This window comes from Nothobranchius furzeri, chromosome 5 (assembly GCF_043380555.1).
Source record: "Nothobranchius furzeri strain GRZ-AD chromosome 5, NfurGRZ-RIMD1, whole genome shotgun sequence".
Lineage (NCBI taxonomy): Eukaryota > Metazoa > Chordata > Actinopteri > Cyprinodontiformes > Nothobranchiidae > Nothobranchius > Nothobranchius furzeri.
This window is the reverse complement of record NC_091745.1, coordinates 82,932,725-82,954,096: the sequence shown is the minus strand read 5'-3', so window position 1 is coordinate 82,954,096 and position 21,372 is coordinate 82,932,725. Positions and strand designations below refer to the sequence as shown.

The window sequence follows — 21,372 nt, the reverse complement described above, 5'->3', positions numbered from 1 at the left end:
TGAATTGAATTGAATTAATAATTCAAAGACAGATGCTGTATGGAAGCCAGTGTCTTCATATGCAGGGTCTCAGGACATTAAAAACAAACATGGAAACCAGAAATCCTGTAGAAATGTCTTAAAAGGCAACCGTGTTTGTTTTTTAGTATAACACACAGGAATGTTTTGTTTTTGGAATGTGAAATTTTGCAAGCACACAAAATGCCTCTTTTAATTTATTGCAGCTGATTTTCACTTGATGGATAGTACTGTCCATGTTTGCTGAGTAATGTGACGTCTACCAGAGCATGAGGAGCTTCCTGTCCTGTTCTGCCATGTAGCAGAGACAAGTAAGCAGCACATGTAGGTCCTTATGCATTTTTTGTGGAGTGGTGGTCACTATTAGTCTCCTCAACAAATCCGGATCATTGTACTCAGTCCCATGAGGGCTATTTTCACCAGGCCTCTCCTTTAGGATCCCATAGGTGTTGACAATAAATTCAGAGAACAGAGGATGAAGCGCTGCTTTGTAGCCAAGCTGGCTCAGTTTGGACATCAGATGTGTGTGCCTCTGGCTGAGGTGATGCCGATAGCCCATGTCCACCTTCCCTGTCAGAGGGTGTGTACTCAACTGTAAACACACAAAAATAAAACACTTTTAATATGGGAATCCCTAGCCCACTGTTCACATGTTTACCCCTTGGTTCCTCATCAAAGAGGGGGTTCTGTTAGTTACATTCTCTTTAAATTACAACCACTGTCCATGATTCAGCAACTACAACACAGAAGGATTACCTCTTCAATTTTCTCTGGGATATTGCGCAGTGTGAAACCGTAAAGCCTCGTCTGAGCTTGGAAGATGTGGGACAGAATCCTCCTGTCCAGCTGAAAGACCATCTCTCCTATGACTCTTGGCTGAGCTGAGTGGAAATGGTCAGACATTAATAATTTGTGACATTAAAGCCTTTATTTTTTTAATTGCTGTGGCAGTTTCACCTGAGACACAAAGATGACACTCTGTCTGGTGACCTTGTAGTGCTGCTGTCTGGTCTGTATTTCTGTGTGCAGAGCTCTGCAGGAAGGACTGGAAGTCGATGGGAGATGATGCTCGGTGCTCGGCGGTGGTTTTAGTTTGCTGAAACACTCTCCTGAATTGTTGCTCATCAACCGTTTTTTGCCACAGATTTGATGCTTCTGTTTCAGAGGCAAGCAACAATATTACTTGTCACTTTGCTATCTTTAAAGAAAGTTTGTATTTGGTCACGATAAGTTACTCTCAGTCAAACGAGCACAAAATGTTATTTTACAATGAAACCCTTCAGTGATGTGAGAAGACAGAAGGCAGCTAAAAGCATCCCTGGCTGACACCTTCTAGCTTACCTGTGAAATCATCCGGGGGTCCTCCACTGAAGCTCTGAATCTTCGCTTTCATGTCCTGGTTTTCCTGCAGCAGACTCAGCATCAGCTTCAGCTGCTCTTTCTCCTGTGTGAGTTGCACATTTTTTGCCTGCAAGGCTGCTGTAGACGGATCTAGGCTCATCCTGCAGTCCAGATTCACAGTTCACAGCCGGCCAACACACAGAACCTTTCACTAAAATTAAACCAAAACAGAACCCACATGCATCGATGGAATGTATGTTGTTTATTCTTTTACTTTATACAAAGAACAGATGTCATGTTTTTAAAATTTTCTCAAAACTTGAGAGCAATAAAGTGAAAACAGTTGAGAGTACTTAAAGAAAAAAGAAGCAAAAATGCAAGTTTATCATTTCTAAGTGTTTCAACGGGTTTCTCGTTGTCCTGGAGACAGAGTTGTTTTGGTTTAGTTCCCTTCTACTCTTGCTGGCTTCCTTTCTAGTTTTGCTCCGGTTCAGTTGGAACCCTAGAAATGGTTTTTGACTAAACAAAACCCAAACCTCCCTTTCTATAGTTTAAACACCCCTGAAGCTGGTCTACAGCATAAGATACACCTTCCATATATTACAATTACAGAATATTACAGACGATTCCACAGACACCAGTAATCAGTCAAACTGCAACTTACTCACTGTTTATCGATTCGTTTAGATTTTAAAGCAGGAACAAAAGCTATGTGATCAAAATGCCCAACTGAGCAAATGAGATCTGATTCAGGATTATTATGGAAAGTTCAACAAAACAACTTTCTGCTTGAGCGCTGACAGGCTGCTCTCTCTCTTCAGCCTCTTGCTCTTCCGATGATGGCAAGAATGTAGAGGAAGATGTTGATGATGTCAGTGTAGAGGTTCAGAGCAGCAAACACGTATTCTTCTGGGCTCAGGGACAACTCCTTGTTACCGAGCAGCAGCTGCGTGTCCACCGCCAAGAACTGCAACACACAAAGACATTAAACACAGGTCAAACCTCTGACAGCGTTTCCAACCCACTAGAATGAAAAGGGTTGTTTCACTTTAATGTCTTCATATTCACCCATTACTAAAAAATGAAAGGTGGGTGATGATGTTTGTAGGAGCAAGATTTAGGAAGTTTATTCATCATTTTAGTAATTGTGCTTCACCTGGGAGGTTGGCGTGCCGCTCTGTGCGCCCCGAGGCATTATCTGCACCTGGCACAGGTGTGATTGGAAACAGACGACAGTAGGAAGGATGACGGCGGGGTGAGCATGGGTGACACATTTTGTTGACTGCTTATTTTATCCTATGAATATGTATTCTGATCCATAAGTGCAGTAAGTGGTAATTGTATTGATGGAGAGAATAAATAAGACAAGATGGCGGTGATACGTGGAGCGCGTCGTTCATCTTCTACCCACTGCTGAGCCTGCTTAAGAAATAGGTCAGGAAGAGGTTGCTGCAGTAATGTTTTTGCCTGTGTCTATTAGCAAACACCAACCAGAACGGTTTGTATTCATGGTGACAGGCCAGACTGCAAGTGCAAACAGATCTTGAAATTTTGTCAGATTTCAGGTATTTTCAAGTTTTCACCAGAACAACTAAAACTCAACAGAAGTGGATCTCAGTTGAACACTATTTGCATCCACTCAAAGAATGATGGAACAGGCTGCTTCAGAGAACGCTGCTGTAGTGTCCTTGGGCATGACACTTGATCTGCCTTGCCTGCTGGTGGTGGTCGGAGGGAGCGGTGGCGCTGGCGTACCCCAGTGCACCCCAGGACACCAGTGGTTACACTGTAGCTTATCATCACTAGCGTGTGAATGTGTGTGTGAATGGATGGATGACTGTGTTGCGAAGCGCCTTGGAGGGTTGTAAAATCCTGGGAAGGACCCATACAAAAACAGGCCCTTTACCATTGTTAAAATATAGAGCCATTCAGCAAATAACCGGGAGTCCCGCTGCTGTTACTGCAGCGACAGTCCCCAGTACGCCAGCTATAGGCGCTGTGTGAGTCCCAGCCTTCCTTACAGGCTACACTAAATTACACAAATCAGCTGTGTTCGTGATCTCAAACATGCAGGAAACGTGCTAGAAGCAGAATGCAGCTCCAGGCATGTAAGCTCATATTTTTATAAGTCCAAGAAAACGGACCAGCAACTGCGAAGCTGCAAGTGGAGTAATCTGGCCATGGGGACGATGGGGGCTGGGTGGCCTTTGTTAACCCTGTGAAGCAGGGGTACTCAATTCCGGCCCCAGAGGTCTGGTATACATCACGTTTTAGTTATTTCTCAGCACCAACACACTTAATTCAGTGGTTCAATCACCTGTGCAGCAGCTCATCATGCTCTGCAGAAGCCTGTTAATCACCGTATTGACCCGATATAAGACCAGGTTTTTTTTTCTTCATTAAAACTAATTTTAAAATGTGGGGTCGTCTTATCGAGGTCTAACCATTACATGGCTGTAACAGCTGGGGGTGCCAGGCTGTATGTTCTCAAAAGGAGAACAAAACTGAGACGAGAGGTCCGGAGCAGAGTGGACCAAAAGTGGGGCGAGTTAACGAGCTATAAGGCAGAGTTATGCAAATTTTAAGATGACGGTGGTCAATTCAGTAGAGGCGTCAAACATTGCATGCATGGATGCCTGGATGGCAGGAGGATGACGTTCTGGGAGGAGTCGGCAGGTGTGGCGACCTGATGGAACACCGGGACCGCAGCAGCATGAGTGAGAATGAATGAGTGAGTACAGCGAGGCAGAGGGCGTCTGAATAAAAGCCTCATTTGACTTCAGATTTCACATGTCAGCAAAGTTCTGATGGTTTGCATTAAAATAGTATTTTTGCTCAGTATTTGTTCTAAAATTTTCAATAAAAATTGTCTTAAAAATTAGCTTTTTTTTGTCTTTTTCTGAAGATAAGTCTTGAAAAGGATGGTGGTGTTATAATCGGGGTCACCCTGTATTCAGGTCAATACGGTACCTGCAGATTGAAAGCAGGTGTGTTGAAACAGAGTTAAAATTAAACGTACTAGATACTGGCCCTCCAGGCCCAAAATTGAATACACCAGCTGTAAAGGGTCTTTTTAGTTTTGGGTTAGCATGTAGCTAATGTCCCGCCGATCTCCGACAGCATGAGCTGAGGTAAGAAGCCAGGGCGCCCAGCTCCGATCGCAGCGATCTGAGGCTCTGCTTGTGACAGCACAAATACAGCTTCACACGGAAGTCAGGCGGCCGTGCAGGGCGGCTGCCCCAGAGCTCCTTCTTAGCTTCTAGGGTTAGCCAAGTTAGCTAGTAGCTACAATGGTTCATTTGCTCCCACCATAACAGCCCCACCTCTGTTCCCTTTTTAGGGACGTCTGGGCGTTAAGAGACGTATGACCTCACTAATTTGGCGTGATAGGAACCGCCCATTTTGCTTCATTTGGTCAAATGAGAGGAATGTGAGTTGCTGCGTCCAATTTCTACGTCTATGGTTTTCACATGCTGAACGTCAAATCATGACTCGTGTTAAGTTTCAATAGCTGTGGCCACGGAAACGTAAAGCGGCTGTTAAAGCTTTGTTTTAACTCCATAAAAATAAGATAAGTGAACAAGAATGCTGAGAATTTAGAGAAATCCTGCCGGTGACGAGGTTGACGAGGAAATAAGTGAAGTTTGATTAAAGAAAAGCAAAAACAAACAGGCAATGAATGCAGCTGGGATCAAATACTTTCTGTGTGAGATGTTTCACATTTGCTGTGGTTGTCATAGTTGGAGCCATAATGACACAGACATGGGCTTCTACAGCCATCTTAAACACGATGATTTACATTTGAGTAATAAGAGAAGTCTAGCAGACTAAAGTAATTTCTCTCTGAATGCAGGTTTTTTACAGCCGTGGTTTATCTTTTGATGCTCACCTATTTTTATTAGCTTGTTTTTTGGGGGGACTTTTTTCTTTTTGCTTAGCAACACATTTTTGTACAATTCTTAATTAAAAATCAAAGCAGATTTCACACAGAGGGTGCAACTAAGGGTGTGTTAATTCACCAAATAATTGATGCATCACCGTGTGACACGTTCCAATTCAAAATCAATTTGTAAACGTTCATAAAGGATTATAAATGATGAAAACAGCCACAAAGTGTGGGAGGAACATAAAGTGACTTCTGCCGCCCGGACACTTTAGGCGACGGACCACCAGAAAAATAAAAAAACAGCTAAATGTCGGAAGCTTGTTTATTAGCGTTAGCCACTGAGCGTGGGATTTACTTGTCAGGACAACAAAAGCTGTGTGAAAAAATGGCAACACTACCATTATGCTGTCCCGGGTTAGATGAAGATGGCTAGATGTTTGTGCAGCAAGTTGCTCTCTTCATTATTCACGCTTTCATGCAAAGGTATGTAGGGTATGTGTTTACCCTTACATGAATAGGATAGTAGCGCTAAATGCATTTGGTCATTTGAATTCATGTTTGCTGGATTCATTTAAAAGTATGAAAACGCTAAGCCGTGAGAATAAACAATGCATCAGAACAGTGGTAGTCGTGTTTAGTAATGGAATCGTAGGACCCTGAATCAAAATGGAATTGAACTGAGGTACCTAAGATGGTACACCCCTAGTTGGAACAATAAACTTTGAACAATGCTCCATGCTTGTAAATCTCACGCTTGCAGACGGATTACCACTGTCCCTTTTGTTACATCTAAATCTTGGTCAGTAAAAGTAGTTGGTCCAATTCAGAACTGCATTTCTGCTCAATGTTTCTGCTAGAAACAGACTTACGCCGGGGACACACCGGCCGCGGAAGCGCCGAGAAGTGAATCGCTCACGAAATTCGGCCGCTGCTCGCCGCTCCTCAGTTCAGATCAGACGCGCCCCAGTCGAGGCGCGCCTCGGCTCAGCTGTAGTTTTTCTTTTAAAACACTTTCCTCTCTGCCTTTTCTCAGGTATTTTCCTCTACGTGTGTGCGCGCGCATGTGCGTTAGTTTGTTAGTTAGTTTGTTTGTTTGTGTTTGTGTGTGTGTGTGTGTGTGTGTGTGTGTGTGTGTGTGTACCTATGGTATGAGTTGTTTCTGCCAGTTGAATCTCTTGGAACCCGCTCCAATTCTGCAGCTGTATCCTAGCAGTTTCTTCCGAAATGGGTACGTAGATAAACATGTTTTTCGGGAGTCGTACAGCTCCTTGTGTTTCTCAACTTCCATAATTAATTTAAAGTCATCCATCTTAACTGCTTGCCTCAGACTTTCTACCTCTCTGTCCTGTTTGCTCCGGTGAAAAGACACCCAAAACCACACACCCCTTCACGTGGTCACACACGCACACAAGTTCGATGTGTGTGTGTGTTCGTGTGGTTTTTCTGCAGTGTCTGATTACGAACACATTTGACTATTGCGGAATTTTATTTTGAAATGCTTTATTTTGTTAACTTTACCGGCCTGCCTCTTATGTCTAGGTTTGACTTCCTGCCAGAATTGATGCGATTCACCCGCGGCTCGCGAAAAAAATAGAGCCGATGCCGAAATGATCGCTGCACGGCGTGGGCTGGGGCGCCGGCGCGAGGCGATTTGCGGCGCTTCGGCGGCCCATGTGGTCTATAGAATAGCTTAACAAGGGCGCCGAATGAAGGCGGCCACATTTTCGCGGCGCTTCGCGGCCAGTGTGTCCCCGGCGTTATACTCACATCCTTTTATTGTAAAATTTCTAAATTCTATGTACAATTGCTTATATAAATACTTACAACAGTGAAAAGTAACGCTCCCAGTCCAGCATACACAATGTTCAGAATCATGTTCTGGAAGATGATGCAGAGGATGCTGAAGATGAACAGGACAATCAAGCAAACGAAGAGCACTCCATAACAGGAAGTGAAGTCATATTTGGTCTGTGGGGAGAGGAGATAAAAGCAGTGTCATACCAGGGTGACAGCGCTACATGACATCTATGCAGGGAGCTGGAGCTCAGATCCAAACCTGCATGGAGAAGATGATCACGCTAAAGCACACAACTGCTGTGATTCCCACTGCTATGATCACCGACTCTGTGTTGTGGAAGCTGGCGATCACTCCCACCATGTAGGACATGCTGAGCGTCAGGATGGACTGGAAATGAGAGACAAATACATCAACACGTTGCTCTCATGTGTAAAGTTGCAATAAATAACAGATTTTAGCAACAAAGCAGTGTGATCCTTTAACTAATATAAAGATCCTTCCTCATGTTGTTGTTTCAGACAAACTTCAGCACTTCCTGTAATCTGCATCTCCTCTACATCTTGGCTTTCGAAAGAACCCAGTGATGTAAGGAGCTTAACAGGAAGTTGAAATGTAATGTGAAACATCCTTCTCTTCTGTTTGCCTTTAAAACAAAATATATGTTTCTTACCAAAGCCACCAGGTTCCAGGGGTGTCTGCGGCGGACGTTTCCACAGCAGCTTATCACACACACGGACACAAAAAAGATCCCATAGGACAAAAAGTAGGTCCAGGTGTTCCTTATGACAAAGCCCTTGACTTGATCCACAAAGGTGAAAACAGCCACAAACCCGAAGGTGACCATCAGCTGAGCAGTTAACACCAAGTACACCTGCAAGATAAAACCGAAGCATATCAGACTACGTAGCTGATCACTTCTGCATGTGGGTTGTGTTTAGTTACAAACGGCATCCTTCATTAAGGGTTTGTTTTTAAAGGTACTTAAATAAATCTAATGCAATTAGTGATTATACAGCTGTTTAACAAACCACACGGTTGGGCAATGGCACCGCTACTCACAAACGCTCTCTGCCGTATGAAGAGCATCACCCCCTCAGCGTGAGAACGCTGCATCCAGGAAAATGACCAGAAATGGCTCATGTGGACCATTACTATAGACCTTACACAATGTTCTAACAAAATAGTGCTTAAACTGTGGAGTTCACCTATCTTTCCTCTACACTTTACGCACAGAAATAAACTAATTTATCAGCTGCAGCCTAGTGAGTCTCAGCTGTGTTAGCTTCTCCGTCTGCACATATCGGCCGTTGCTTATTTCCACGCTCATAAAATAACTGTAGGCTAGATCTTCCAGTTTATGCCTGGTCCATACTAGGCGTAAAAGTTACACCTGGGTGTAGCGACTGAAGGCCTTATGCCTCAGTGGTGCACTTATCTTAATGAGCTGGGCGTAATTATCAATTCAACGTCCAAATGGGTTCAAACTGCTTCTAAACTGTAGCGGTTTGTTGTAGCTTAACCCTATTACTGCTGTGATTCTTAAGCTCCACTTGATCATTCTTGTCTATTTCTTTCACTAAATATGTCAAAAAGGGTCCTATGTGCACAAAAATAAAAGTTAAAGAAAGAAGACAATCTTTTATATGGCGCCTCTCAAGATAAAATTCACAAGAACAAAAACAAAAGACGATTATCAAAAAATCTTATGAAAAAGAGGAAAAATAAAAAATTGTGATTAAAAATGTGAGGAAAGGGAGAGAGAAAGTTATTAGGAACGAGGGAAATCAGTGGACCCTGGAAAAGGAAGAAATAGAAAGAGCAGAAAAAGGAGGGGAAGGCTGAAGGTCACACAAAAGCCAGCTTGAACCCTTTTTTCCAGGACAGGTTTAGATTTCAACATCTGTAAAAGTTTTGCACTTATTGTGTTTAAATGACTCAAAACAGTATGCAATAAAAACCAACTTGCAGAAATCAAACCTAACATGTGTTTCAACCTTGTATTGATTTTATATGCACAGCGTCTCAGTTTCATGGGATAATGTCTGTCACTGTTCGGGCGGTTTTAGGGACTGTGGTGTTCTGCAAAGCAGTTCCCGTCCCGCTGCAGAAAGAACCCCTTTGGTCACTTTTTGCACATCCAGGTAGTGCTTTTTCTGCAGAGTGCACCTTCACCTCCCCGACTCGCCCTGTGCTTTGTTCATTCCCTCTCCACTGTTCCAGGTGCAGGTATGTGACCTTGAGCGGAGGTCACTATAGGTTTGTTTGTGGAGCTGGTGGTGAGAGGCAGCTGATAGCCAGGGGTTCTTCTGGGGATAAACCTGGGTGGCGTGGGTCCACGGTATCTGGCTTCCAGGAGTTTAGAAGATGTGGAGCATCTCCAGCAGCACAACGTGCCTGACATCGCCTATTGCTGGTGAATGTGGACGGCCCTCCATCAGAAGAACCTCTAAAAGTAAAAATATATCAGATTTTATTCAGTTTATTCAAGCAGTAAATATTTGAAAGTGAAAATTGTAAAAGAAACACAGAAACACATTTAAACTGTATATAAACTCACTGCAGCTGTGATGGCAAAGCATCTTCATCCACACCTGAATCTTCAGCCACAAATGTACATGGAGGCCTTGTTTTCCTGGAAGTAGCGTTAGTATTAGCAGAAATACTAGACAGCAGAAACTGGAACATATGTAGCTTGGAAAATATTTAGAGCAGTGATGCTTACTGTGTTTGTGATGGGAAAACTCTGTAGGGCACATCTTGATCCTCCAACAAATCTTGAGGGACGTTTCCTCTTTCTAGAAGATTTCCTGGTTTCTTCCATTATTTACAAAAACAAATCTAATATATAAAAATAAAAATCCTCCGTGAAGAACGCAGCTGAAAAATAAACTACGAGTGATATAAAAATGGCTAAAAGTTTACTAACATTACTAAATACAACAAAGTACAATGTTTACAGAAAACGATTATAATTTCCACCAGTAGGAGACACAAGTTGAAAAGATGCGTCCAACCCCCCCCCCATATTTTTGAAGCAGCAGAATGTTTTTTTCCTGGTTCTATCTCAGATAGGGAATTGCATCCATTACCATGTGTTGTACACCGCTGGAAAACACAGTCTCAGCTTTCTGAATTCATTGAAATGACATTTATTGCACAAACGGACGAAAAGTTATGGTAGTTCAAAATATGGAAGCCATTTTGTGTCAGCACCGACACAACCGCCAATATAAGAGTTAGTGAGCAGAAGCTACCTATAAATGGACCGGTTTCTGTCTGAGGGTGTTGTTGGGTTAAAGTTTACTGAGATGTTGAGTTTGGACAAGATTCTTCTAGGTTTCTCTGAGTCTCCTGCCACGTACGGGATGACGGTGCCTTTGCATCTGTTGTCCTTTTCTTTGCTGGTTGCTGCTTTGGATGCTTTTCCAGACTTCTTTGTAGATTTCACAAAGGCCCAGTTAGGGTATCTGCAGTTTTAGAGAGCTTTCTTTGTGTGTTCCTCTTCCTTTTGCTTTCCTTCAGTCTGTGGGAATGTTTTCAGCTCGATGGTGTAAAGTCCTGATGACTGACGTTTTGTGCTCCAGTGGGCGACGTGAGCCAAAATACAAATACTGGTCTGTGTGAGTTGGTTTCCTGTAGACTTCAATGCTGAAACTCCCATCTTGTTCGATTTGCACAGAGCAGTCCCAGAAGGGTAGTTGGTTGTTGTGAGCATCTTCCCTGGTGAACTTGATGTTCTTGTCCACAGCATTCATGCAGGCTGAACATGAAAATAGTCTCCTACACCTATCTCCTGCATTAGCTTCCGACAGAAAATAAGACGGTGAAACTCTAGGATTTGAAACGCCAGACAGATCTATGTAACACTGTTGCTAAACATTCATGGACTCACCCATCTTGATTCACGATGTTTAGCGTCCAGGGAACAGCTAGTAAAAGCTAACCATTACAATTAGAAACTAGCAGAACTCCTCCATGCTCATTTGTGGAGATAAAACATCCATGTCGCAGAGCTGATGGAGTCAGTGGTAGAGTCGCATTGCTGTTATCCAATCCAAGGCGAGATCAGAGCTGTGTCCAGGACTTTTAAAATGGGGTGGCCCATGTGGGGCACTTGTTTATTCATGGGTGGCACCAATGGTTATGCTTATTTATTTATTTACACAAATCGTTTATTGATTTATTTACTTTCTAGTGAATTTTTGAGTTTCACATTGCTCAATCACCATTTTTTTCCTTCTTCATCTTCTACTTTTGTGGTGGTTAGCAAGTCACTTCTGGTTGCATTACTGCCACCAACTGGCGTTGAGTGGGACTCTAAATACTATGTATGTGAATATGAAAACATATTAAATAATATTAATACTACATGCCTGGGCTAGAAAACAAGGTGAAAGGTGCATGCAACCACGCACTGTTTTGGAGTTTACAACCCAAGCCTTTTGTCGCCAATGTAAAGTCATTTTAAACTGGAACTTAGTGGGGTGGCATGTGCTACCTCAGGCCACTCCCTGGACACGCCCCTGGGCGAGATGTCCAAATATCAGGAAATAAGAGTGTAAATCTAGGCTTGACTACTGCAGCTCTCTATATGCAGGTTTGTGTCAGTCATCACTGCATCGCCTACAGGTTGTGCAGAACAGCACAGCCAGGTTCCTGACTGGGACCAGGAAACGGGACCACATCAGTCCGGTTCTGGCCTCCCTGCACCGGCTTCCGGTTTGCTATCGCTCACAATTCAAAATCCTCGTCTTTGTTTATCATTTCTTCCAGGGTGGTGGTCCCCCCTATCTAGTCACGCTCCTGAACAGACATTCCCCATCACACGCTCTGCGCTCCTCTGACCAAGGCCTGCTCGCTGTCCCTCGGTCTAGGTGTCGTACTCGCGGGGACCGGGCTTTCTCAGTCCTAGCACCAACACTCTGGAACCAGTTGCCACCCTCAGTTAGGCTGTCCCCATCTCTGCCAGTCTTTAAGAGTCGCCTAAAAACACACCTCCTCCGCTTGGCGTTTCCTGAACGTGTTTGAATTTTGTCCCTCTTTTATGTTGAATTTATTTCACAGTTTTCATTGGTTCACTCTATCCATTGTTTTACACATTTGTCCTGTACCAGAATGTTTAACCTATTTTGTAATTTGAATTGCTTTTATTTTTGATTTATTCAATATATTTACCTTCAACTGAACCATGTTCAGCGCTTTGGGCTTCCTGACAGGGTTGCAGAAGGCGCTTTATAAATAAAGCTTTGATTGATTGATTGATTGATTGATTGAAATCCTGCCATGTTAAGCTCTCTTCTGATGTGGCATTCTGCTAGTTCCTGAAACTCTCTCCTCGATCTGCATTCGTCTTTGTAACACCTTCATCTAACTGCTGAAATGTCTCCCCAGCCTTCATTAGTTTCTATAGGAGAAGTTCTTCACTAAATTAAACAAATAAACCGTGTTCACGATCTATTCCCGAAAGGTCAAATGAGGAGACACAATTTCACCAGTGTGTGACGATGACTAGTGGAACTTTTAATTAACTTTAAAACATGCAGGAATCATGTGCTGTAAGCAGACTCCAGTCTGGCATGTTAGCTCCACTTTAGTAAGACTAAAAGAGATGGCCTGGATACTCTGAAGTTGCAAGTGTGGTATTCTGGCCACAGGAGCCGGTAGGGTCTAAGTGACATTTCATTCACTCTGTAAAGCACAGGTGTCAAACTCCGGCCCGAGGGCCAAATTTGGCCGCAAAGACTACAAATCCCAGTGTTTTGAAAAATTACCACGCCAGTCAAAGCGCCCCCTCCTTTGTGTTTGCACCTTCTGTGCTGCCAGTATTGGCCGGTGTCTGCAGCATTACCCTCCTCTGTCTCGGACAAACTGAAAACACTCCTCTCCACCGAGTTTACTCAGCAGTTTGACTTTGAAGCCCAGAAACAGAGATTTAGACCGCTCAGTAATCTGTTAGCGGCTGACAAAGCTCACCAACCAACTTCCAGACAGAGCTGATACAACGCCATGCTCAAGTCAGTGCGACTCTGTGGCTGCTGCAGTTTTTAATCTTTCCTCCCTGACACACTGACCCAGCAGCGTGGTCATGCTGCTCAAATGTACTTCATGTTCAGCAGCATATACCTATGAGAACAACTGTGTCTGTGTTGAAGATTAACAAAACTACACAGGATTCTCCTTCCTCAGCTCCGAGCCCAACCCCAGAGATGCAGGTATCTGGCTCGAACAGGTGAGCATCAGAGTGGAGCAAACTGAGCTTAATTATTTTGGTTTAAAGCAATTTTTCTGCTTCAAAACATGAAAGTTAAAGGTAAACTATGTATGAATAGAGTAACAGTGACATCCTGTGGTCAGATTTGGTCACTGCAGTTTCAGTTTCTCTGGGTTGCCATGTAGTGATAGGAAACTACAGTTTATTTGTCACCATGAAATACTATCTATGTTTTCACAATTGTGAACTACTTAAAAAAACAGTACACTATACCAAGTAAATTTGTGTTTCAGTCATTTTTATACTGGCTTAAAATACTTCATTAAGTCTACTAAGCAGGGGTGTAGAAGGTGTTTAACAGGGCCAGCCCAGTAATGGTCTTGGACCAAAATAAAGGGGGCAGAAAGTCAAATAAAGGGGGCAGAAGAAGATGTTTTTCCAGACGCCAAGAAAAATTAAATGCCGAATCCCCCCTGCAAAGTGTGTCACTGAGAGTTTAAAACAGAAAATATTCTTGCGCAAATATTGGTGTATTCACCTTTAATACTAGTTATTAAAATGCAGCAGTTGCTGGATTAGTGCAGTTCAAAGTGGAGTGCATCAAATAAAACAATATTAACATAAAGGTGAGACGGGTCATCCCCCCCCCCCCCATCCCCACCACCACCACCACCACAGCTGGAAAAATTCCCAGGGGAAACACGGAGCACCTCTTCTGAACTGGCTTTGCTGAAATCATATTGGTGATGCAAACCTCCTGGAGTCATCAGGTCATCTAAAGGCTCCAAAGCTCCTTTGCCATCATTTAGTACTATGGGAGCCAGAGCTTTCAGTCACTCAGCTCCAAAACTCTGGAACACTCTACCGCCCGACCTCCGCAATATAAACTCCTTCTCAACCTTCAAGTCTCAACTCAAAACTCACATGTTCTGCCTGGCTTACTCACTGTAACTGTCCTCCATCCATCTACTCTTTTTAGTCTATTATCCATCGCACTGCTCCGACTCCACCTTTGGGAATTACTTTTAGCATTTATTTCTTGTTGTTTGTATTGCTTGCTTGTTATATTTTGTCCTGTACAGTGACCTTGAGAGCTTTGAAAGGCGCTTGAAATAAAATGTATTATTATTTGAGGAGACGTCTGCAGGTTAGCCAAACACTCAGCCTGCGCTCCAGACATTAGGAAACGGAATGATGCAATGATGTGTCTGTCGCGAAACGGCTCTCAGAGCCGGAGTGTATGACACACACACTGTACCCCCAGGCTCCTGAGCTGCTAAAAAAGGCAAAAGCTGCACACATACATCACACACGCAGCGAGTCTCTGACTGCCATGAGACTGGGAGAGGGTGTGTGTGTTGCAGCGCACCTCCGATCACTGTAAAAGCAGGGAGATGGGTAGCATGAACTAATGGGACCTGTAAATAAATAGTTTAGAAGTATGTTTCTCACGCTGACAAACAATAGTGTCTCCAAGCTACACATTGCTGGTACACCCCCCACAGCACTGCTGGAGAGGACCAAATAACTATTATGCAACACTTTGTGGAAGTTCACTAGATGTTTGTTTCTATTTATTTTATATTATAAATTCACTGTATAACTCTTGCCGTCAGTATCTGCAAGATATTTTTATCAAAGTGGGTATGTGTTGGGTTAGGGTTAGATAAGGTAAACCTCAGTCTGAACCTTTGGGTCATAAACTATGAGCAAGTCTATTGGCTCTTTTATACTAGCAGTTAGAGATGATTATTTCCCCTCTCTGATTGTGCCCTGTGCAATTTTATAAAATAAATAAATAAAATCAACATTATTTAAAAATCATCTTAAATGATCAAGATCTCAGTTTTAGTCAGAATAATCGTGATCATCATTTTTGCCATAATCGAGCAGCCCTAGTGTGAACCTCCATCAGCTCATTCAGCCATTAGCTTTCCAGTTGAGCTCATTACTACAACTAGCATGTTGTTTGTTATGATTCTTCAGACACAGCTGAAGTTATTTGCATGTTCACCCCAAGATGTGCTGGTGAAGGGTCTCAGGAATGCTAATGGTGATCATATGGTGGCTGAAACAGCTTGTTTTTGCTGCAGGATCAAAATTAACGTGTTCATAACTGATAAACGTGACATGAAGACAGCATTTACCTTAGCAGTAACTAGAATTTGAAGATGGGATTCACTAAAACACTGGAGATAATAAACCCTGGTCATTATTTCCTTGGTAGTAATAAACAGATCACTTTCATTTTAAGGCGCTATTATTTATTTTCAGTAATAAAGCGCTAATTTATGCAAGCAAAACAACAGGAAAATTATAATTATATAATTTTTTTGTAATAAAATAAACCAACATTGTACACAGGTGACATAATTAGTAGCACTTTCCCATCTTAACACCATGCACCCAAAAAGCTCTACCCACGACAGCAGGGCAGGAACTGCCATGGTGCTGAGCAGCGCCGAGCCGCCCAACCAAGCCTCAGTCCCGGCTGCGGGCCATGAAGGCCACCGACAGCGGGGCTGATACCAGGAAGCTCTGAGGTTATAAATACTGAGCATTTGAACCCTCCTCACATGTCGGCGGACATTCTGTAACAAAATAAACACTAGTAAACACACACACTCACCGAAAAGTGAAAATGACTAACTAACCACCGCTAGCGTTGATGCTGATTAGCTTTGAGCTCCAGGGGTAACAAAATGCAGTCTGATTTTTTTGTTTGGTCAAACAACAAAATACCAACTCTTACCTGTCCAGGAGAACTTTGCATCCCTCCTGAAATTGATCTGGTCCTAACATCTCCATCTTTGAAAATAGTTTCCAGTGTTTAGCTTCATTTTATTTCTCATGTTGTTCTTCAGTCTTCAGGAGAGACTGAGGCTTCTTAGGTTTACAAGATAATCCTTCTGTACTGCTCCGTGTGCTAGCTTCAGTTCTCTCCACAACACTGTTTCATCCAACCGGGACGAAAAAAGGCTCCTCAAGCTCAAGGCTGGAGATGAGCTGCTGGTGGAGAGTGGAGGCAAATAACAAATGCAAAACAGCGGTGGTGCTGGAGATGAGGCACCCAGGAAGTAACACGCCCGGCTCAAATATGATTGGCTCTAGGACCAGGAAGAATGAGGGGGTGCTGTTTGTCAACAGAAAGGCCGTCACGGGCCGGCCATCTTTGATGACAGAAAACCTGACATTCCCCCAGCCAGCTGAAAGGGAGAGCTTGTCATTGTAACCTTCCCTGAATGTGACACATTGGACTGTTTTGTAATTATTTTACTGTCCTATTCTTACATAGTTCACCTTTAATAAGTGAGATATCCATCCACCCATTGTCTGAACCCGCTTGTCCATGTAGGGTCGAGGGGGGCTGGTACCTATTTCCAGCGGTCAACGGGCAAGTAGGCGGGGTACACCCTGAACAGAGAGCCAGTCCATCGCAGGGCAACACAGAGACGCACAGGACAAACAACCACACACACACACACACCTAAGGGCAATTTAGACAGACCAATCAACCTAACAGTCATGTTTTTGGACTGTGGGAGGAAGCCGGAGAACCCGGAGAGAACCCACGCATGCACAGGGAGAACATGCTAACTCCATGCAGAAAGACCCCAGGCCGGGAAGCGAACCCACCATATAGAATTTCATTTAAAATAAAAATATTTTTAAATTGTTGTTGTTGGCCCGTGAAAAAAGATTTAACCTGCAGCAAAACAGGAACTGGAAAGGCTGCAGATAGAAGAATAGATAGAAAATCTCTTTACTGTCCCTCAGTTGGGAAAGCTTGGTCACAGCAGCGATGACATTTATTACAAGAGCAAAAACAGGAGTAAAAACAAAAATAATGAATAAACAACAAGAAAACAGAAACACTTCAAAGACTCAAAAGATTTAAAAATCACTGAATATATACACATTTTAAAGAATAAAACATCTGAGACATAACAAGACCACTGGCGCATTTTAATTCTGATTTACTTGCTTGTGTGTAATTTGGTTATTCCACATTCAGTGTTGATGTAAACATATTTTTTTCCAAATGAAAATGTTCAACAGTGCATATCTGTAGATAAAGGAAAATGTGCACATTTGCCCTCACTTTTTCAAAAAATATGAAGTTTGGCCCGCGACTTCGGCCCAGTGGGCTTGACACCCCTGCTGTAAAGATTGTCATTGTGGCACCAACTGGCTAAAGGAAATGATTTAAAAATATGTAAAAGTTGCATTGTATGGCTTTAAAATTGGCCTGCAGGGACCCAGTTTGAACACAGGACGTCATTCTTACTTCCATGCCTGCAAACTTGGAGGGTGAAGGCTGTAGCATACAGGCGGCCATTTCTTACCAGAAAAGAATCTGTTACTAATATTAGTTTTTAACGGGGTTAAATACTGGCGGGGTTTACTCCGAACGTAACTCCAAAACAAATTTAAAAAAAACACAACGAGCCCCATGACTATCTATAAAGGTAAATCTGCTAAAGTCCTTGACAGAAAACTGTATTTTTTAGTGGTGATTTTGTTCGATCTGACAAACTTTAAACTCAACCGCTACAAGAAGTTAAAGCGACAGCGCTCATACTCACCGTGAGTGCCGCTGCTGCCTCGCCGCGTGCAGCGTGTGATTGGTCAAATAACGACACATGACTAACACACTAGAACAAAGATTGTGAGTAAGAGTCCTTCCTCCCTTCTCTAATTGATTCTCATGAGACTGACTGAAACCCGACACAAGACCCCCCAAACAAAAACTCATTGGACCTACACGATTCACGTGAATGCCACATTTGGCTTCAAAAATGGTGATTTTTGCCCAAAAAGTACACGTTACTTCATTCTTACATATTGTACCCTTAACTCATTCACTGCCATCCATTTCATGATTGGTAAAGCCATTCGCTGTTAACGTTTCTCACAGTTTTTACTGGTTTTTTAAGAGTCACAGAACGTTGCGCGCTAGGATGATGTCAACGCCAAAACTAACAAAACAAAGCGGAGACTCACCTCTTACATCAGGAAGAATCCGCGCGTTTCGAGCGTTATCCGTTCTTTCATAATCCGTTGTTGAATTGTGATCGGCAGAAGCTTTTTCGGTTCGCTCCTCATTTTTTTTACAGCAGCGGCCCAAACCGATCTCCTAACGCATGGATGTTCTGCTTCCTGATCACGTGACGTGTGATGTGTGCGAATGAAGATCAGCTTTAGAGCTGAGATGTTTGTTCTCAGGGTGCGGGGGCTCGTTCCGACACCCACACAGTAAAAAAAATGTCAACCGGTCCAACAGTTCACTGCCAATGACGACTTTGGTCATCAATGGCAGTGAATGAGTTAATGGTTAAAGTCTAATGCCTTTTTTAATCTGTGATGGTTTTAACTGCTTTTCTGTCTCTCAGGTGTAATACATGAGGTATTTTGCTGCTGCGGTCTGTTCTAGGCTGGACTGCTCTCTTAAATTACATTTTAAGTTGTTTTATTTCCTGACTGAAAAAAATCTCTAAATAAATACTACACACTGTAAACAGTGGTTAATGAAGCAATACTAATATACAATCAATAAGAACAAACAAAGCTAGTTACCGTATTTTCCGGAGTACAAGTCGCTCCGGAAAATACGGTACTTAGTTTCAGGCCCGGAGTGGCTAATCGGGAGGGTCTGGAGAATTCCCGGTGGGCCGCGCGATGTTTGGGCCGCATGGGCCGGTGCTCTCGTTTTTGTTTTTTATCATTTTATTTTTATTTTTTGGTGCCGGTGTTCAGTCATGGCACTGAGGCCGCCGGGCTGATCTCATACGCTCCTCCCGGCTGTCTCTACCTGCAGGCTGCAGCTCGTTTTTTTTTTTCTTTTTCCCCTATATGCGCCTGTGCGCACCACGTGACCACGCAGTTGACGGAAAGATGGAAAGTAGAAAGAGCAAGGGTGGCGCGGAGAAGGCAAGAATTAAAAAGAGGAAAGCGCTGGAAACAGATGCAGCTAAATGTGCAAAAATGAGCACCTTTTTTTCTCAAACAAGCTTGCGGTCTTTAACTTCAAATGAAGATAAAACGGGTAAGGCAAGTCAAGATGTTAAACTTTACTGGCTGCAAATCACCATTCAAGTTAATTAAGCATCAATAATGAATTATATGGTGTCATGACATAACGTTATGTAATATAGTCAACAGTATGATGTGACTGATGCCACCAAACTGTCTTGTAGCCCACAAGATCCAGTAGGCCTAATAAGCACCAGGCAGAAACCCACAATTCCAGAGCGGACATGTACAGGTACTACTTATTGAGTCAGTGAACTGAATATTATTAAAATTTATATGATGAAAACTATCCTGGCTCTATATGAAAGTGTTCTAAAATGCTAGATGATTCAGCATTGATCAGAAAGCGTGTAAAAAAGGAAAATGAATGCTGAATTGTGACCATTTTCACACAGTGTGATTTAGTGTCAGAAGAAGAGCCAGGAGCCAGCAGTGAGGGTATTGCTCCTGTTGGGATAGAAGGTGAGCCAACTAATGCGCAAACAAGCAAACATTAGTTTCATTATAATAATTTTAATGTCCAAATAATAGTAGTGACCTGTTGTATTTTTATTAGTAAATGCACAAAGCCCACAACAGATCGCTATTAGAATGAAGTAAAATGAAATAAGCCTGCATATTTTGCCATAGAAAATATTTTAATTGGTTACAAAAAATGTGTTTTCCATATCAAATGTGCTAAAGCTTTACAGATGATTATTTTAATTGTGTGCAGGTGAGTCTAGGGAAACTGGAAAAAGTGTGAAAGGGAGTGCTGAGTCATTTCATTTTAAAGGTTTGAAAATCTCAGAACAGCTGTTTGAACAGAAGGTAGATTGTTATATTGTTAGAGAATGTGTTGTAAAGAACAATGTTGGAGATGTGCACTGATGTTCAAATAAACCTACATTGTAAAGCAACTCTTTCTTGCACTGAATTACAAGGCTTTACCGAGTAGTGTGCTTTTGTAGACTATACATATGAAGTTCTAACATGATTTTAATAATAATTCGTTAAGTGGGCCGGTCTGGGGTCTGAAACTCCAGGGCTGAAAATATGTCCCACTCCGGCCCTGCTTAGTTTTAGTAAAACTGATGTTCGAAAGGTTCAGCTCAAGAGATCCCTTCTCTGGGTTTTTGAATTCCAACCCTGGGCGATTTTTGCACAGTTTGTTTCACCCTGTTAAATAACAATCACCTCACCTTTCTAATGAAGGCTCTCCTGATGCTCTTGTTGTCTAATCCAAAGTCAAAATCTTGATTGTCGTGAAAGGGTGGTGGCTCCTCCTCACTGAGGTAAACATTAGCTGAAGAAGCAAAAACAACCAGATACCAAATTAATTGATGTGATCTCACTGCTGTAAGCTGTCATAATAAATACACAAATGAATAATATTAAAAGTATTTTACCACCGTTCCCGTGGCTGTCAACAAAGCCAGGAGCTGGCGGAGAGTACGGAGGAGCGTGTGCAGCGTAACCGGGGTAATTTGGGTTGACGTACCCAGAGCTTCCTCCTGCTTGTGGTTTTGGAGTCACTCCGTAAGCTTCAGGGGCAACCGGTGCAAAAGTCATCGGAGGTGGGAAAGGAAGAGCTCCAGGCACACTTGGCCCACCGTGCACCTCCGAGCTTGGCATGTTCATCCCAAACCCGAGAGGAAACGTAGAATGCTCGAAGCCAGACGGTTGACAGGCTCCCACTTCCGCGGAAGTAAAGTCGTTCTTCTCGGTGGTCATCCTCTCGCTGCGGGGAGGGGCCGGGGGTCCAGTAGGAAGAACGATTTAGAAAATGTCAACAATAAAAGAAAAACAGTATGACCGATCCACTGGCGGAAGTGGCGGTTGACAGACAGCAGGAAGTCAACGACGTCACGTGACTGTTCTCACTTCCGGTGGAGATCAACCTCGAAAAGCAGCGATTTATAAACACACCCAAAAGGTCGTAAAGTTCAATGTCTGCTCATTCATCTGATGTGGACGTAAAGTTTTGGACAAACATGTGGGGAGATAAAATATTGTTTAGTCATGGAAGCACTAAGTCAGCAGGGGTGCTATTTGTTTTAACAAGTTTCGGGGGGAGGCCGTTACTTACAGAAAAGATGAAGAGGG

At 43.0% G+C, this 21,372-nt stretch overlaps 2 protein-coding genes across 2 annotated transcripts; both read right to left on the bottom strand.

Annotated features, from left to right (window-relative positions):
• Positions 1-197: 197 nt before the first annotated feature.
• Positions 198-1,603, bottom strand: LOC107396918 (speriolin-like protein). Its single transcript, XM_015976762.3, has 4 exons — positions 1,360-1,603; positions 976-1,173; positions 775-899; positions 198-610 (listed from the first exon to the last, which is right to left on the bottom strand). The coding sequence occupies exons 1-4, from the start codon at positions 1,517-1,519 to the stop codon at positions 278-280; spliced, it is 816 nt and encodes a 271-aa protein (XP_015832248.1). The 5' UTR covers positions 1,520-1,603; the 3' UTR covers positions 198-277.
• grinab (glutamate receptor, ionotropic, N-methyl D-aspartate-associated protein 1b (glutamate binding)) lies at positions 1,603-21,133 on the bottom strand. Its single transcript, XM_015976761.3, has 6 exons — positions 20,676-21,133; positions 20,469-20,572; positions 7,714-7,914; positions 7,302-7,430; positions 7,070-7,213; positions 1,603-2,326 (listed from the first exon to the last, which is right to left on the bottom strand). The coding sequence occupies exons 1-6, from the start codon at positions 20,998-21,000 to the stop codon at positions 2,177-2,179; spliced, it is 1,053 nt and encodes a 350-aa protein (XP_015832247.1). The 5' UTR covers positions 21,001-21,133; the 3' UTR covers positions 1,603-2,176.
• Positions 21,134-21,372: the final 239 nt, after the last annotated feature.